The sequence below is a fragment of the Myxine glutinosa genome, chromosome 10 (assembly GCF_964187855.1).
Source record: "Myxine glutinosa chromosome 10, kmMyxGlut1.1, whole genome shotgun sequence".
NCBI lineage: Eukaryota > Metazoa > Chordata > Myxini > Myxiniformes > Myxinidae > Myxine > Myxine glutinosa.
The window spans coordinates 104,727,054-104,746,131 of NC_136270.1; the positions used below are offsets into that span (position 1 = coordinate 104,727,054).

The 19,078-nt window shown below is 47.6% G+C and overlaps 2 protein-coding genes across 9 annotated transcripts in view; one reads left to right on the plus strand and one right to left on the minus strand.

The window, feature by feature from the left end:
* Window positions 1-7,043, plus strand: part of LOC137417775 (inactive rhomboid protein 1-like) — a 120,001-nt gene extending 112,958 nt beyond the window's left edge. For all 8 annotated transcript variants that reach the window (XR_013624793.1, XM_078785964.1, XM_078785968.1 and 5 more), the window contains one exon: window positions 6,078-7,043. Coding sequence is in view for 7 of the 8 variants with exons in the window: in XM_078785964.1 (XP_078642090.1) it covers window positions 6,078-6,521 (444 nt within the window). In the remaining variant the exon portion in view is untranslated. The remainder of the gene's footprint in view (window positions 1-6,077) is intronic.
* A 2,214-nt stretch (window positions 7,044-9,257) lies between these two features.
* Window positions 9,258-16,693, minus strand: LOC144894081 (forkhead box protein I3-like). The gene is made up of 3 exons (XM_078785970.1): window positions 16,536-16,693; window positions 16,088-16,425; window positions 9,258-9,965 (listed from the first exon to the last, which is right to left on the minus strand). The coding sequence occupies exons 2-3, from the start codon at window positions 16,415-16,417 to the stop codon at window positions 9,270-9,272; spliced, it is 1,026 nt and encodes a 341-aa protein (XP_078642096.1). The 5' UTR covers window positions 16,418-16,425; window positions 16,536-16,693; the 3' UTR covers window positions 9,258-9,269.
* Between the last annotated feature and the right edge of the window lie 2,385 nt (window positions 16,694-19,078).

A 19,078-nucleotide genomic window follows, 5' to 3' on the forward strand; every position in this document is an offset into this window, starting at 1 on the left:
AATCATATGTTTGTGGTTTATAATATTTTTACTCCTAGAAGGGGTGCTCCAATGAAACACCGCGATAAGCTATTCACGTTTAACATGGCATTTGTTTAAAGGAGAGGAGGTATTATTTGTATTAATATTGTGCTATTATGAATGCTGTTATTGCCCTCGCCTGAGGAGAGGGTATTGCATTTGAGTCTGTTTGTTAACTTTCTGTCTGTCTGTCTGTCTGTTTGTTTGTCTGTCTGTCTGTTTGTTTGTCTGTTTGTCCGCACAGAATAAATATGATTTTTCTCTGCAACTGTTGGTTCGATTGACAGGAAATTTTCACCATAGGTGCAACCCCACCTGTAGAATTTTTAATAATTATGATGTCATAGTTGACGTGGTTCGGCCGCCATCTTGGAAAAACCTAAAACGTTTGCACCTCTATATCTCCAAAAGTGCTGAATAGAAAAAATTGAGACATGGCTCATTGTAAAGAACTCTCCATGTGGAATAACATCTGTGAATGATGATGTCATTGGTCCCTCCATTATGACGTTATAATTCGACAAGTACAAAACTTCATCCCATCAAGATGAAATTTCTTGAGCGTCATGTAGGCATAAATTGGTGCAGAAAAAAAATAATGATGACGTCATCGGTCACTTGATTCGGCCGCCATATTTGTTTTAACACAAAAGCCTTAAAAACCACTGAAAATAAATCCTGGTGAGGGTTTGCAATATCTGATTGCTCTTTTTCTTGTTACTTTTGTTATTAAAAGCTTCCTTGGAAAAACGCCATGATTAGCTATCTTAATATCGGTATGCACCTCAACACCCAACCCCCTTGGCAGGGAAAAACCCCGCTGGGTGGAGGGGAAGTTAAATCGCTACAACCTCTGTCGTGCAACCCTAAGTCTTCCTGTCAAGTTTGGTTGCGATAGGATAAGTAATGAATGAATGTATCACGGTCAAAAAAATAAGTCAGACAGACCGACACCAAATTGCGTATTTTAGTATTGAAGGAGCTGGGGCTCCCACGTCGATCGGAAGAATGGACGCGACAAAAAGCTGGAATTCATCCGAGTTGCTTTAATCAAACCAAACACTCAGGCACTCTGAAAAGCCCGTTTATCGGGCAGCAATATATATACATATTATCCCGGAGCGTTTGCCCAGGAAAGGCGAGAGGGGGCGTGGCCCAGCGTCCTGGCTGCGGCCTGGCAAGTTGAGGGCGAGCCTGCCCGGGCGTCCTGGCCGAGCCCGGCATGGTGATCGCTCCGCGTCCTTGATAGGTGCAAGGCGATTGTGAAAACCCAGCGGTAGCCGCTACACACGTCCCCCCAGAATCGACTTGCACCGGCAGGGTCAATTTGAGGGGGGTCCTGATGACCCGGCCGAAGCGACCCCTGGCGGGTTGTGGGAGGGGGTCCGGTGTGGTGGTGGGCGGTCGAGTGGGGGGCACCGTGGACGGGGGGCGGCCTCGCCGCGGCGGAAGGGCCACCCGTGGTGGGTGGTCGACGTCCACGTGCGCCGGCTTGAGGCGGTCCACCGCAATCCGGTCCGAACTGCCGCCGATGTCGATGACGAACGACTTGTCGTCCCGTCGCAGCACCCGGAAGGGCCCGTCGTACGGCGGCCGGAGTGGCCCCCGATGTGCGTCGTGACGCACAAAAACATACTCCGCTGTGCGAAGTGCTGGGGGGACGTAGGACTGGGGGTCACCGTGGTGGGATGTTGGCACGGGGGCAAACCGTCGGGTGGCCTCCTGGAGGTCCGAGCGCTGGTGAGCTGCGGACCAGGGACTGGTAGCGTCGGGCACGAATTCGCCCGGGACGCGTAGCGCCTGGCCATAGACAAGCTCGGCGGTGGATGCCTGGAGGTCCTCCTTGGGGGCCGTGCGGAGGCCCAAAAGGACCCACGGCAGCCGGTCGGCCCAACCGCCGTCTTGAAGGCCGGACATGAGCGCGGCCTTCATGGAGCGGTGGAATCGCTCGCACAACCCGTTTGCTTGGGGGTGGTAGGCCGTAGTACGGTGGAGCTTGACCCCCAGGTTGCGGGCGACCGCGCCCCACAGCTCGGAGGTGAACTGTGGTCCGCGGTCTGACGAGATGTGCGCCGGTGTGCCGAAGCGGGCGACCCAGGTGGCGATGAAAGCCTGCGCCACGTCGGCGGTGGTGGTGGAGACGAGGGGAACGGCCTCCGGCCACCTGGTGGTCCTGTCCACCATGGTGAGCAGGTGTGTGAACCCCCGTGATGGGGGGAGGGGGCCCACCAGATCCACGTTGACGTGGTCGAAACGTCGTTCGGGCACGGTGAAAGGTGCCAGCGGGGCCTGGGTGTGTCGGTGGACCTTGGCCCGTTGGCAGGCCGTGCAGGTGCTGGTCCAATCGCGGACGTCCCGACGAAGGCCGTGCCAGACGAATCGCGCCGAAACCAGCTTCTGGGAAGCTTTCCGGCCCGGGTGGGAAAGGCCGTGGAGGGAGGCGAAGATGCGGCGTTGCCAGGTGACGGGCACGATGGGGCGAGGCTGGCGTTGGGAGACGTCGCAGAGCAGGACAGTGTCCGCGAAGGGGATGTCGGCCAGGCGGAGGCCCGTGTCCGCCGCCCGGAGGGCTTGCACCGTGGTGTCGGTGGTTTGGTCCGCCGCCATAAGCGCAAAGTCCACGCCCAGGTGGACCGCGTTCGCGCTGGCCCGGGAAAGACAGTCGGCCACGGCGTTGTTTTTGCCGGCGACGTGCCGGATGTCCGTGGTAAACTCCGACACGGCGGAGAGGTGGTGCTGTTGGTGGGCCGACCATGGCTCCGTGACCTTGGCCATGGCGTAAACCAACGGCTTGTGGTCGACGAACGCCGTGAAAGGTCGGCCCTCCAGGAGGTGGCGGAAATGGCGGACGGCCAGGTGTAGACCGAGGAGCTCCCGGTCAAACGTGCTGTATTTGAGCTCGTTCGGCCGGAGCTGCCGGCTGAAAAAAGCGAGTGGCTGCCAAACCCCGTTCACCCATTGCTCATGTACGGCGCCCACCGCGTAGTCGGAGGCATCCGTGGTGAGGGCGATGGGAGCGTTGAGCACCGGGTGAGCGAGCAGTGTTGCGTCAGCGAGGGCCCGCTTTGAGCTTTGGAAGGCCGCATCCATTGCTGCGGACCAGGCGATGTCGTGCTTGGCCGGCTTGCCCCGGAGGGCTTCGTAGAGGGGCCGCATGAGTTGAGCAGCGCGGGGCACGAAGCGGTGATAAAAATTCACCATTCCCAGGAATTCCTGCAGGGCCTTTATGGTGCGGGGACGCGGGAACGTGGTGATGGCCTCGACCTTGGTTGGCAGCGGCACGGCCCCGTTCTTGGTGATGTGGTGGCCCAAAAAATCAACGGCCGTCGTGCCGAAGTGGCATTTGGCCGGGTTGACGAGGCCGTGCTCGCTGAGGCGCCCGAACAGTGTTCGGAGGTGGAGGAGGTGCTCGGCCCGGGACGTGCTGGCGACGAGGATGTCGTCCAGGTAAACGAAAAGGAACGGCAGGTCACGCAGCACGCCGTCCATCAAGCGCTGGAACGCCTGAGCCGCGTTCTTGAGACCAAACGGCATCCGCAAGAATTCGAATAAGCCGAACGGCGTGATGACTGCCGTTTTAGGGACGTCGGCCGCCCTGACAGGTACCTGGTGATATCCCCGTATGAGATCAATTTTCGAAAAAATGACCCGTCCCGCCAGACGGGCGGAGAAGTCTTGGAAATGCGGGATCGGGTACCTGTCGGGGGTGGTAGCGTCATTGAGACGGCGGTAGTCGCCACACGGGCGCCATCCACCCCCCGGCTTTGGCACGATGTGCAGTGGCGAGGCCCACGCGCTATCGGAGCGCCGCACGATGCCGAGGTGCTCCAACACGTCGAATTCGGCCTTCGCCACGGCGAGCTTGGCTGGGTCGAGGCGGCGGGCCCTGGCGTAGACCGGCGGGCCCGTGGTTGGTATGTGGTGCTCGATCCCATGCCGTACTGCGACGGCCGAAAACATCGGCCGTGTGAGGGCCGGGAACTCCGTGAGCAGGCGAGCAAACTCGTTCGCCGCCGGGACGGCGCATGCCAGCTCGGTCGGCGCGGAGCTGCTCAATGTGCATACCAGGGAGCTGAAGGTTTCGGCGTTGATTAAACGACGCCGTTGGACGTCCACCAGCAGTCCGTGTGCTCAGAGGAATTCGCGCCTAGCAGAGCCATGGGCACGTTTGCGGTTACAAACGTCCAAGCAAAGCGTTGGCTGCCGAAGCAGAGGGTGACGTTGCGCGGGCCGAAGGTGCGGATGGTCGATCCGTTGGCCGCAACCAAGGAGGGGCCGCAAACCGCGGATTGCCTGTCCTGGTCAGAGGCGGGTATGATGCTCAGTTGGGCGCCGGTGTCGCACAGGAAGCGCCGTCCGGACGCTTTATCCGTGATGAACAGTAAGTTGCCCGTGTGGCCGGCGCTCATGGCTGGTAATGAACGCCGGCCTGGCCGTTTCCCGGCCTGCCGAAGGTGCACGGGGGTCGGCATGTCCGGGCCTTCTGTCCGAACCTGGCATGATAGTAACACCACGCTTGGTCAGGTGGAGGCCCCGGTCGTCGTGCTGGAGGTGGTCGGCTCGGTGTAGCGGCCGCCAATTGCGTCGGCAGTTCGGTCGTCGACCATGCCGGGTGCTCGGGCGCCATGGGTGTTGCGTCGGACGGCGGTGGGTCCCATGTCGCCGCTGCGATGCGCTGTCCTGCGGCGGAGATCTTGTCGGCTTCTCTGGCAAGGGCCCGGGGATCTGTGATCGTCGTGCTTGCCAGGGCGAGGCGTACCGGGTTAGGCAGCTGACGGAGGAACAGCTCCCGGAACAGGAATGCCGGAGAGTGCTCGCCGAGCAGTGAAAGCATGTAGTCCATTCGCTCGGAAGGGCGCGTGTCGCCGAGCTCGGGCAGGTCGAGCAGGCGCCGTGCGCATTCCGCCGATGGGAGGGCGAAAGCGTCGAGGAGAAGCTTCTTAATCGCGCCGTATTTGTCAGCGGCTGGCGGGCTCTCGAGGAGGCTCAGGGCGCGGGCCGCGGTGGCCGAACCGAGCGCTGCTACCACATGGTGGAAGCGGGTGTCGTCGGCCGTGATGCCTCGCAGGGCGAACAGGGAATCCGCCTGTGCGAACCAAACCGCCGCGTGAGCCTCCCAGAAGGTAGGCAGTTTAAGGGCGACTGCCGTGTCCATGTCGGTAGGTCACCAATGAAGGAGCTGGGGCTCCCACGTCGATCGGAAGAATGGACGCGACAAAAAGCTGGAATTCATCCGAGTTACTTTAATCAAACCAAACACTCAGGCACTCTGAAAAGCCCGTTTATCGGGCAGCAATATATATACATATTATCCCGGAGCGTTTGCCCAGGAAAGGCGAGAGGGGGCGTGGCCCAGCGTCCTGGCTGCGGCCTGGCAAGTTGAGGGCGAGCCTGCCCGGGCATGCCCGGGCGTCCCGACCGAGGCCTGGCAAGTTGAGCGCGGGCCTGCCCGGGCGTCCTAGCCGAGCCCGGCATGGTGATCGCTCCGCGTCCTTGATAGGTGCAAGGCAATTGTGAAAACCCAGCGGTAGCCGCTACAGTATGATAACATGGTTGGGGCATAATAAGCGAGCAAGAAAGCAGCTGAAACAGAAATTATGCAAGAACCCGACGATGCACTTATCCTGACGGTGACTGCTCCAACGGCTTAGCCTAAGCTTAACTCGGGCAGGTAAAATTTCAAAAATTGATATTCACTATGACTGATCATTATTGGCTTGTTAACTTTACATCCTTATACGAAATAAGTGTACAATGAGGTAGTAAATGAATATTTGTAGCACGTTTCTCATTGATGCAGCGTTGTGTCGTCCGCTTTCCAATCATTGCCTTCTTACCAATTACAATTTTATTCATTAATCCTCCTCTCCCTCCACCGTGTTTGCACAAAAATAGATAGTCCTACATTTTGTAAAATTATCTCGTCCTGGGGCTCTGCCCGCATTGTGGGCACGCCTGTATTATGAAGTACAGCATTGACTGGAGAAGCTACTAAATTGGATGTCTCGTTTGCAATTATTGTATTGACATGCGTTATATGTGTTCTTTGTGTGCAGGTGGGGCCAGCAGGATCTCACTTGGGCATCATGGCGTGCCTTTTTGTCGAGCTGTTCCAGAGCTGGCAGATCCTGCAACTTCCTTGGTATGCACTTACCAAACTGCTTTTCATCCTGATTGTGCTTTTTGCTTTCGGCCTCTTGCCCTGGGTCGACAACTTTGCCCAGATCTTTGGCTTCGCAAGTGGCTTGCTCTTGTCTTTCGCCATGCTGCCATACGTTGCTTTTGGTCGCTTCGATCGCTACAAGAAGAGGTTTCAAATCATTGTGACGCTTCTCATATTCGGGGCTCTCCTAGCGGGGCTCATCATCTTGTTCTACATACGACCGATGCGCTGCAATTGGTGTGAATACTTGACTTGTTTGCCCTTCACACACAATTTCTGTGAAAAGTACGATCTTGATCCAAACTTGAAAGATATCGATCTGGCACGTCCAACGTGAGAGTGCATCATCGGCCCACTACTTCCCACAAATCCGGGAATATTTTGGGGTTTTGTGACAAGCTTTGGACTTCCTCAAACAGGCAACATGACCAATGAAAGAAACTTTGCCTCATTCCCCATGCTGTCTTTGAAAGCGTATAGTTTTGTATTGTTTTTAATCTGCCAGAACAGGAAGAACTGATGTTGCCTGAACTTTACAGTGTTTTGAACTCTGTGATTTCTGTGGTTCACGTCTTGTGGTGAAAATCTCATCTTTTCTCACCTTAAACTATCCTGTTGTGATTCTCAATTACAGCACAACCCCAAAAACCCTCACCCCCAAACCCAGGATCTTGGAAAAAGTTATCCAAATGTCTCATTAATTAGGCCTGCCCAATTTTTAACTGAAACTTTCCAACCAGTTTTACTGTTGAGCCACATATATATTGTGTTTTAAATGAAAAAGTATAGTTTAAATAAAATACAATTTCAGATTTTTATTTTTTTTCTCTATAAAATCATTATATCATACTAAAAATTGTTTGTTTGTTTTTTTGTTTTTTTTAACAGCAAGGCCTGAGGTTCCCAGTACATACATGATGTTAACGGTAAAGCTGGTAAAGAGGATTGGTACAGTGGTACATACATCGCATGCAAATTGACATTAGGTGACATTAGTCTACTTTATATCAAGTCATAGGACATTCGTAGACGACGAACCGATCAACACAGTGTATTTTTTGTATACATTGTCGAGGCTCTCAGAAGAGCAAGAACACAGAACAAATTAGTATGCAACATAACAAATTAAACAGCAGGAGGAGAAGGGGGAAATGCCAACGGCAGGGCGGACGGAGAAAATGGATGGAGATGGTCAAACAAGAGATGTGGGTAACAATGAGGGGTAGAGGAGAGCGCAATGGGGTGGGCAAGATGGATATGGAGGCCAAATTTTGGTAGTGGTTGGGGGTGATTTAACAGGTGTCAAAAAGATCATGGTTTTGGATGTGGGATGATTTGAGATGGTGTTGAACAACAATATTTTATTGAAGAGATATTTGATGAATTTTATTGGAGTCTTCAAACTGTCTTGAAGACATGGAGAGAAGAATGGGTTTGAAGAGTATGGAAGTTAGTTCCACAGGCAGAAATTGGATTTGAACCTGGGATCCCAGCATCCTGAGTTACTTGCTCAAAGGGTAACGCCAAACAGGCCAACAATGCAACTGGAGGGCTGCGATCAGAGATCGCTGATGGTTCACGGTATAGCCAACACGTAATACTAGCCAATTGGTAGCACTTGAAATTCTGCCTCATAATGGAAAAAAAAAGGAAAATTAAATAGTTGGACCCCGACATTTGCGGTCCCAAAATTCGTGGACCCCGCGTATTTGCAGTTGATAAAATGTGACCTGCTTCTACATTTGTGGCCCAGTGCCCTGCGTACTCGCCGTTTTTCGTGGGCGCAAAAAAACATCTCCCACCAGCCGCACACAGGACACTTCTAAAAGCATCTTCCACGGGTCAGTCACACATAAAGCCACTATGTGTGCAACCATGCGATTCGACATTCTTTTCGCGGGTGTATTCACGGTTTTTCACGGGCCTATTCTGATTTTACTGTCCTGCTTCTACCTTCACGCCCCTGTGCTTCGCATATTCATGGTTTTTTTGCGGGCGTATTCACAGAATTTTTGATTTTCTCTTGTGAATCACCATCCGCCAGGAACCTATCCCTCCTCTTCCCATTGTAACAATGCCCCCACATTCGCGGATTCGACATTCACGACATTTCCCAGAAACATATTCCCTGCAAATATCAGGGTCTGATTGTAATTAAAAATTGGAAAATATCTGAATAAATTTTAATTGAAAAATAAATTAATAGTGAAAGATATATAAATTGAAAATTAAATAACTGAAATTGCAAAAAATATATATTTGAAAATTGAAAAAAATTATAAATTAATTCAAAAATTAAATATCGTACTTGGGAAAAAAAAAAAAAAAGAAGTAAATAAGGGGGAAAAAGTTATTGAAATTTAAATAATTGACAATTGGGGGGAAAAATAATGAAATGAAAATTGAAAAAAAGATACATAATTAAATAATTTTAAAAAACATGGAAAGATTAATCTTCAAAAAGTGAGACACCACGACTATACACTTATTTAATACACTTAATGTCTCCCTCCAGGAACCATAATAACCACTCGAGTTTGAAACAAATATATTTAAAATTTCGTTTAAAGGTCAAGGTCATGCACACCTGAATGCAAAATGCACAAGGGATAAGAAGTGACACATGACCTATGAAATGCATATTATGGGAATTTTGAGGAACATTCGACTATCAATCCACATGACCATCAATCACAGAATTACAGCAACGATTTGTTGATGTTCTACAGGTTGTAAATAAATACAAGCTGCAAGTAATTTACTCAGTGAATTGTTGCAGTCTTGTTGTTTGCCCTTTATAGCATTGAGCACCTGTTGGGCGAACTAAAGATCATGAGGCATGCCCAGAATTTAATTTGCGTCCACAAAGTTTCTGTTAACAATGTATCGGGTTTAAAAAAAAAATTGCATCATTTAAAGTTATTTTATGTATCGAGGTTTAATGTAAATGAAAATCAGGATGCTGTGGAACATGTTACACTGTAATTACCATGGAAATAATGTATTGTATTTGGTGTACTCCTTAATTTTATAAATTCCATGAGCACCATGTTGCAGTGCTGGTGAGACCTACCAGTGGGTGGCCTTACTCCAGCACATTGGCCTCATGGTGAGCAGTTCCAAGCAGCAGTTCAGCTTCATTCAGATCCTCCCATGGTGGAGACTGTGGAGACTTCACCATGATTGGAGCCTCCTCACTATGCAATTCTGTCTCCAGTTGTACTGTTGCCTCAATGTGTTGCTCGTGGTTACTCCAGTCCAAATTCAGACTTCCATCTCCATTAGAACTTATCGGTAAATCAAAACTAACTTCAGTTAGGTCCATGAGATCACTGTTACCAAACGTCTCATTAAGTAGGCCTGGCCAATCCAAATTGGCTAAAATGGGTTGCTCGTTCATTGAGTTGGAGACCTCAGAGCCTGTGAGATTAATGCCGTTACTATTGTCTGCAGTCGTATTTTGTCCTTGTCGTCGCCTCACAGAGTATGTTTCGACTGCAACACTTTCTGCATCCTTAGTCGGGCTGGGAGGTAGTCCAAAGGTCCTCCATAGTCGGCGACAAGATGTTTTGGGTCCAGCATCCTGAGAAGTGGTATTGAAAGCAATGTTAGAGGAGAGTAGCGTGGTGGCAACTCTTCTACGGTGACCAACTGCTCCATGGTCAAAGAGGTTCAAATATCGTTGGTCCAGTGCCCAGAAACCTCCCTTTCCGGGCTCATCCTGTCGCCGTGGCACTCGAACAAAGCACTGGTTGAGCGACAAGTTGTGGCGGATGGAATTCTGATGGGATAAAATTGAGTTGGGATGTCATGAAACTTGGATTGAATTGGGATGGGGTGGAGAGGGTATGCAATCAGGCATATACATCTCATGGAGTAAAGATTAGAACACACAGACAAATGATAATATCACATAGAGCATCAGAATAGTTAAGTTAATAACAAATTACCACCTCAGCTGTTCCGTACAGGGTTCGGTCCCCATTGAAATTAATTCAGACTACATCTGATATACTGATATCAAGGGGCATCATCTCTATGGGACCTGTTGTACTTCAGAGGAAATATGAATTGTTATTTAAATATAAGGATTAGTAGAATAAGCTAATAATATATTCAAATTTTGACAATTTGTGCTTCTGCGACACAGGCAATGCTTAAAAAGTACCACGTGACATAATTACGTTAGCAGGTGTCGCTGCCATTTTCCGATCATATGTTGGTATAAGTGTGACTGTTGTCCTTTCTTATCGTCATGGAATATCCAACCTCTTCCAGGCTCCGGGGGAAACAACACCCACTGCCAACCTTTCTTGCGGTCAATATAGGCGGCCAAAGACCTAGTATGGGAGTATGGGAAAGGCATGGTTACCTTTATGAACATTTTACCTTGTATCTGATTAATCAGATGGTCCTTTATTCTATGATGGAGATGTGTAGTGTTCAAAATCATAACCGTGAGGGTCCCTAATTTAAACCCAGCATTACAAGCAAAATGGCAAGAAAAAGAAACAGGAAGTCACCTAAAAAAGAAAAAAAAGGCATGGTTCAGTGTGGTGTGAGCTCACTTCTGGGTTGTGTTCTGGGTTTGGTTACGGTGTTGCCAAAGATGGATGAAATGCCATTATTGTGCATGCAGTTTCAATATATATTTTCAGAAGGGATATAAAGCCGTATGACTGTTCCATCTGAAACCATAGTGGCTGTAAAAAAAGATCCCAGGACGTTTTTCAAGAGTAGGTAGGTATTTGAAGGCTAACCATATAGATCCTGTGCAAGCACACCTAAACAAAGGAAGAGGTTATTTGGTCCATCACATCTGTGTCATATCTACATTTCATTAAACTATACTTCCACAAATCCTCTTCAGTTATGTTGTCTTTGGAGAGAGCCCTCTCCCTCTCTCCCTTGTCATGCATTGTAATTTCATATGGGAATCTCTCCTTCTCTCTCTCCTGGTGTTGGCTTAGCGGTTAGCGTGCCGGCTTAGGATCCGAGGATCCTGAGTTCGAATCCCGGTCGATCGCTGAATTAACGCCAGGGTGGTTGACTCAGCCTGTCATCCTTCCGAGGTCGGCATAATTGAGTACCAGCTTGCTGGGATGAATGATCACGGTGTGTACCCCGATTTATAATAGGTACACCGTATCCCTGCGCATCGTAAGAGCGTGACCAAGGGTTGGCGTCAGGAAGGGCATCCGGCCATAAAAAAAACATTGCCTCAAACAGGGAACCATGATTGTCATGGGGCCCGCAAGGCTAACCCCCGCTCTAGCGGGGAAAACGGCCTTAAAACGATCATTCATTCATTCATTTTTCAATCTCTCCTTCTCTCCCCTCTCATTTCATTGATTGATCAATGCAATGTGACATGGTGTGTTGGGTTATGCAAATATACCAGACTATTCAGAATCCTTTTCCTTAATATCCAACTTTGTATTTGCTGATGGTGTTCTTGTGATTTGGTGGAGTGAAACTTTAAAATGCTGACTTGTGTCCTTAGCTCTTTTGAATTATTTGAAGAAATATCTCTTTGCCTCTCGCTCTCTCCCCTTCATTCTACTATTCATCACATTCTTCAGCATTAGCCCCTCTATTTATCGATGATAATGTTAAATAATATTATAAGAAGCCTCCATCATGGGTAATGTGGGATGAATAATGGCTTTAAACAGGTGGCTTTTCCAAATTAAATATACACCTACAGGTAGTGGACAAAATAAATTGGAAACACCAATGGAATGCACCCTGGTGTTGGGCTAGCGGCTAGGGTGCCGGCTTAGGATCCTACGATCCTGGGTTTGAATCCCGGTCGATCGCTGAATTAACGCCAGGGGGGTTGACTTAGCCTGTCATCCTTCCGAGGTCGGCAAATTGAGTACCAGTTCACTGGTAATTCCCTGTTTGTCGTTAAAGGCGGCAAAAAGGGTTGGCGTCAGGAAGGGCATCCGGCCGTAAAACATTGCTTCAAAAACGGGACCGAAAAACAACAACAACCACGTTTCCCGAAAAAGGCCAACCCCCGCTTTGTGGGGAAAAATGGCCTCTAAAGGTGGTTATTATATATATTATTTAATGGAAAGTTACCTAAGAGGGTGTTGGGCCACCACGTGTGGTGAGTACGGCCTGCAGGTGCTGTTGCATGGAGTTCACCAGTGTCTGGAATTATTCAGGAGGAATGCGGCACCATTCTTCCATGCGAGAGTCAATCAACTCACACCTGCTTAATGGAGGTGGCAAAACTGTCTCAGGTATCGTTCCAGAATATCCCATAAATGCTTGATTGGCTTCAGATATGGTGACCGAGAAGGCCATGACATATGAATAACATCACTGTCATGCTCATCAAACCATTGGGCAACCACATGTGGTCTGGGAATGGGGGCATTGTCGTCCTGGAAGACACCCTTCCCAGCAGGAAAGAAATTCTGCAACATAGGGTGAAGATGATCACTCGGTACCATTAAGCAGCGATTGGCATTGACCTTACCTTCTAAGGGAATGACTGCACCCAAACCATGCCAGGAAAATGTGCCCCACAACATTACAGAACCACCAGAACCCTTCACTATTGGAACCAAGCACTCAGGGTGTAGAGTTCTTTAGGTTGGCACCACCCGTGCACTCGTCCGTTTGTCGAGAACATGGTGAAGGATGATTCATCTGACCATATCACATTTCTCCACTGCTCGGTAGGCCATTGCCTGTATTCTTTGCACTACTGGACTCGTACACGTGCATTGCCAGGTGTGATGAGCGGTTTGTGCACTGCAACCCAACTATGGTATCCCGCTCTGGAGTTCTCGGCGGATTGTTTTTGATGAAACTGGATGCCTGCACCCCTAGTTGAAATTTACAGTCGATTGATCTACACTTTTTCACCTGCTTTGCCTTGCACTTCAAATTAATGTACGAATCTCACGATCCTGGTGTATGCGCTTCCACCCACTGTTGCCCTTTGCTGATGATGTATTTCCCTCAGAGTTCCAAGCAGGTTGAGCTGCCTTTGTCACTTAAGCTCCTGCCAAACGTGCCCCAACAATCACCCCTCTTTCCAAGTCACTGTAGTCTCCTCTTGCTGCCATGCTAGCCATAATTATAGGCACCCAGGCCTGTGCAGCATTTCTATACCTGACCCTAAGCATGCTGGGATGTTATTTGCTTAATTAACACATGGGCCACACCTGTGTGGAAGCTGTCACTTTCGATATACTTGGCATCCCTCATTTACCCAGGTATTTCCATTTGTATCCACAACCTGTATGTACAGCATATCAAAAGCATGCATCGAATAAGCTTGCGGTCAGACACACCCAACAGTACGTGGATACCATGCCAAAGCCCTGATAACTGTCACTCTCACTAATGCACCTGGAATTGGATCCCTGCTATTGTTTCACTGCCTCCCCTCCTGTTCATTATTTATGTCTTATCAGCACTCAGGTTGGCAGAGAAGGAAGAAAGACTTTTGCCATCCAGCGCAACTGTGCTCGATTCTGAACTGAACTTTCTCGGGTTGTTTCAGACTCTTACCTTGAGGAGTCGGGTTGCATATATAATGAATGAATGAATGATCGTTTTAAGGCCATTTTCCCCGCTAGAGCAGGGGTAGCCTTGCGGGCCCCATGACAATCATGGTTTCCTGTTTGAGGCAATGTTTTTATGGCCGGATGCCCTTCCTGGCGCCAACCCTTGGTCGCCTCTTACGATGGGCAGGGATACGGTGTACCTATTTAGCGGTGTACCTATTCTAAACCGGGGTACACACCGGGATCATTCATCCCAGCAAGCTGGTACTCAATTTGCCGACCTCGGAAGGATGACAGGCTGAGTCAACCCCCCTGGCGTTAATTTAGCGATCGACCGGGATTCGAACCCAGGATCCTAGGATCCCAAGCCGGCACCCTAACCGCTAAGCCAACACCAGGCACAGGGTTGCATACACAATTCAAATGGGGTGCTTAAAGTCCTTGGAGAGATGATTCCAAACTTATTTGGTCTGGTCTACATTCAGCTTTTTTGTCTGTAATGCCGAGGCTCATGGAGGAGCTAGATCATAGAATGGATCAGGACATAACATAGTTTGTCCATAAAAGATCATCGTTCTGGATGGGTGATGACCTGAGATGGTCATAAACAACTGTCTTGAAGCCCTCGAGGGAAGAATGAGATTGAAGAGCATGTGGAAATATATACATATACATACAGTATATCTCTCCCTTCCCCTTCTCCCCCAGCCTCTTCCCACCCCTCTTCCCCTTTCTCCCTCTACTGCCCCTCCTCGAGCAACGCCGGGTACTTCAGCTAGTGTGTATACATATATATATATATATATATATGTATATATATATATATATATATATATATATATATATATATATATATATATATATATATATATATATATGTCAAATTCGGATGAAACTTGTTGGACAGGTATGGTATGTGACAAGTACGAATTGATTAGATTTTGGTGAAGATCTGTATCTGGTTCTGGATACCAGGATTTTTTGAGTGATTCATCACCATTGAGAGGGCCGAAAACTATAAATATCAGGATCTACTGTAAATGGATGAGGTGTGTGTGTGTGTGTGTGTGTGTGTGTGTGTGTGTGTGTGTGTGTGTGTGTGATACTTTTTGTGTCTATTGCTTACAAATGTCTGTTAATTAATTTTGTACTATTGAAATGTACCACTTCGACCTTTGAAGACCCTTTAAGACCCCGAAGATCCTTAAGACCCGGAAAGATCCAGAGGACCCAAAGCTCCCCAAGGACCCTAAAGACCCAGAGGCTCCAGAAGACCCCAAGGACACATATCCTGAAGACTCAAAAGACCCAGAAGTCCCCAAGGACCCAAAAGGCACAGATGACCCAAAAGATCCCGAGGTCCCAATCCACACCCAGGCCTCTCCCTTCCACAGATCTCCCGATGTCCCTGTGCTCTGCTGTTGTTGTGCTCCCCTCTCTCTCTCTCTCTCTCTCTCCCCCTATGACCTCACACTCCCTTTATTATATGTTATATGTGTTAGCTCTTATATGAGCCTCAATTTGGTATACAAAAAAGGCTCCGAGGACCCAAAAGTCCCTGAGGACCTAAAATACCCAAAAGATCCAGAAGACCCAAACGTCCCTGTGTACCCAAAAGACCCCAAAAAAAACAAAAAAGTCCCGAGCACCCAAAAGACTCCGAGGACCCAAAATACCCCACAAGTCCGGCAGGCAGGTATGCTGCATGGCAGTGAAAACCAATGAAAATTTGGGACAACAGGCCCACGAGTAGCCTAGATTAAAAAAATTTGGACGGATTTGGATGAATCTTGGCGGATGAGTTTGGTAAGGAACAAGAACAAACCGATTATATTTTGATTCAGATCCGGATCCAGATCCACCTGGTCATTAGTTGGGATACAAAACGTAAACTGATCAGCCTGGCAGAGGTATGCGCTCTACCGAGTGCCGTTCTAGTTAAACTATGTATGTATTTATTTATAAAGGCAAAACCTGGTTAGTTTAGCATTGGGTTGTTCTGTTTATTGTAATCGTGTGAACTAATGGTTCGAGATGCTCTCGTAATGCAGGTTCAAATCTCATATGCTATAAGTACCGTCCATTCTCTACTTGTGTCTTTGTAATTCACATTGAAGTCCATTGATGTCTACTCATGTCTTTGTCCTGCATGCTGATTTATGTACAAGCTGCACTGCACAACGCAAAACCAAAGTAAAAAGGAATCCTTAACGATCATTGAACTGATGTGACTTGCAGGGAAGCTGAAATTTCACAAACCTGTGAATGGCTGAATTTAAATCTGCCATAACTAGCCCCGATAACAGGTCTTAGTTTTGAGTGCAGGTTGGCCCCTGAAATTGTGATGTGTGTATTGCACTGAAAGTTTACCCACTCGCCAACTTGGCTCTGCATGGCGGTAGTAGCAGAAATTATCTGTGATCCACTTGTAGATGAAGGAAAGGGTAACCTTGCTCCGACGACTTGCGCGCATTGCCATGTAGATGAGCGATGCGTAAGAAAATGGAGGCTTTGTGCCAGGGTCTCTGAGAAATCTATGATTTCTGGTGGTAGTTGTCTGGCTGGCAGCACCTGGGGCTCCGGCTGTCTCTGCAACTGCTGGAGAGCAAGGCACGATGGAAAATTCTTGGAGCCAATGGAGACTTGTCAAACTGTCGTCCAGCACGCCCTGGGTTTGAGCTTGGTATGTTGAAAACTCCAGCATTTCTAATTCTGAAGATGCAAAGTACATAAGAAATCAGGGGTTGAGGGCAAAGAAAGAGGTTTAGGAGAATATTTTATAACTAATATTATACCAGTACACATCCAGCTTGCATACTTACTTTCTCTCTCTCCTTGTCCTTTATTTCTCCTTTCACATCTAATGTGTCACCTTCTCTGCAAATAGTAATACTGAACTACCCACTGTTTTTTGCTGCATTCTCTTCACCCTCTCTCACCTCTAATTTACCTGGCTTCTTTCCCTTCTTGTGCCTTCTCTGTCCTTATGTCACGACTCCTCCCACCTCCTCTTGTTACCAAACTCCACCCGGCAGATGTCACCCTCCCACCCGGTCTTATGTAACTCCATCCGTTACTCGAGAGAAATTAGAACGTGCTTCCACAATTTTTGTGGGTTTCAACCGCATCCATAACTGAAAATATTTGACACATACTTTCAGAACAATTTTGCTTGGGAGTTGAGAAAGAGGGAGTCTTGTTCCTTCTCAAGGAGGTCCACCTCATATCCGTGAAGTGAAACATGATTTAAGAAGACCAGTTACTTGGGATTTGAGAAAGAGAGAGTCTTGTTCCTTCTCAAAGTGGTTCACCTCATATCCGTGAAGTGAAACATGATTTAAGAATACCAGGTAAATGGTAATTCAAGATGGTGGAAAGTTAACCGGAAGAACTGGATAAAGTTTTGTACTGATGGTCGCTGGTTGAGTGCCAGTTGTCCGATTCACGCACTTACTACAGACATTCACAGGGTAGTTGAGCACCAGCACGCATTTGGTACTGAAGGGTTCTGCTTTTTCAGGAGAATTCCTAACTTTAAGACGATATGTGACAGTTAGCATACTTTCTCTGGTCACCAAGATGTTGCTCAGCGAGAGCTGCCCCGGATAATCCAACGATCATGTTATATTTTTCCTCAATATCTTAGCATCGTGGAGGAGCGTGTACATGTATTCCATGTAGAACAAGGGCATTGGTATACTTTTACATGAATTACAAAGATATTAGGAGACAATGGGCAAAGACTATAAGCGATTTAAACCAGGGATCTCCAATCGTGTTCTCCTTTAAAATGGCAAACCATCACCATTTCATGATACCTATTCATAATCCATATATTTTCCAATCAATTCTCACTGACACTCTTCTTCAATCCACCTGCACTTATAGCAACATTAACTGTTTATCAACTTGTGTAGATTGCTTACATATCTTTGTCTATTTTAGCCTCCATGTGTGCCTACTTATTATGTTGTCTGTATGTTAGTCACTTTGCTGCCAAATACATGACTTTCAAAATGGAGTAATCCGACCCAGAATGCTCAGCTCGCATGGGCAAAAACCCCAGGAACCAGGGTTAATCGAGGCAGTCAAACGTTATCGTGCATGCCAGATAAGGATCGTTTCCTGAATTGGTTCACAAAGCTTCAAAAATAAGCCAAAATGATTGGAAACTTACCTGCGAGAATGGGGTGTGCCTCTGCACAACAAAAGAGTTGGAAAACTTTCCTGAATTCGCCCTAAAAGCTGATAGCTTGCAGCTCCCCGTACTGCAAACTCCCGATGACGAAGACCGGTGCAAGGCCCAAAGATCCATAGACAGGAGCATTCTACTCAAACATTCTACCCAAATAATTTAATTGTATGTTTTCAGGACCACAAGAGAAAATATACGAGATTTTTGCATCTATTAGTAAAAGGAGAAGCCTTTGTCCATGGTATGCATGTGTTTGTATGTGTGAGTTTTTGTTTGCATGTTATATCCATTGTCACCGCTCGATAATTGTATGAACAGGAAAAGGTATGAATTCGACACCTCAACTCCACGGTTTTTTTTCCTCTTATTTCCTATATGTCTGAGTCCGATTTGCAGTCGGGAACAGATAAATTATGATTAACCAATATGAAATTGCCACTTTTCATGTAAATTGGAAAACTTTCACGTTTCTTTTCTTTTCTTTTCTTTTTTTTCTTCTTTTGTTCTTTTCTCTTCACCCCCTAACTTCCCCGAACATCAACCACTTGTCTAACATTTTAAATCTCTTCAAGTCTCTTCACGTCTCTTCTCGTCACGTCACGTCACGTCTCTTCAAAGCTGTCCATGCGCGCACGCTTTCGAAGTTAAGTAACTTTTCACAATTGTGTTTTTGTCGAAACTGTATCTTTCTTTCGGTGTGTGTAACTATTGGTGTGTCTTTAATAGTATTCTTGGTGTTGGTTTTTCATACCTGTGTACAGAATCGTCGGTTAGTTCGTGTCACGTATTCTGAGGCCTAGTGTAGTACTAGTAGGCTACCGTGTCTGACCTTGGCTTGAGACTTTGTTTCTGTCTCAGCGGTTCTTCGATTGCGCTCGCAATTACTTTCGGTCTCTATTTTTCACGTTTCACGTTCGGTCTGTCTCTGTTTTCATCTCAACTCAAAAAAAAATAAAAAATTCCCTTCTCTGTTCTTATCCGTTGTTCGTTCTTATTTGTTCATTGGTTCTTCGACCACGTTGTTCGTGATCACGTGTTCACGTCGTTAAAAAATGTTTCAACTGTCCCCTGAAGAACTGTATTCTGTCATATACTATAACACCTTTTTCTTCTTCTTCTATAAAAGGATGCTTTCGACTTGCTCACCAAATCTATTCATTCCAAAAAAAA

Bases quoted from the DNA above. Each gene is read 5' to 3' on its own strand.
- LOC144894081 (XM_078785970.1), bottom strand. From the start codon at position 16,417: ATGCTGGAGTTTTCAACATACCAAGCTCAAACCCAGGGCGTGCTGGAC. The intron at 9,966-16,087 runs GTGGGTAAACTT...TTATCCCATCAG, and splicing joins ATGCAGAGCCAAGTTGGCGA to AATTCCATCCGCCACAACTT.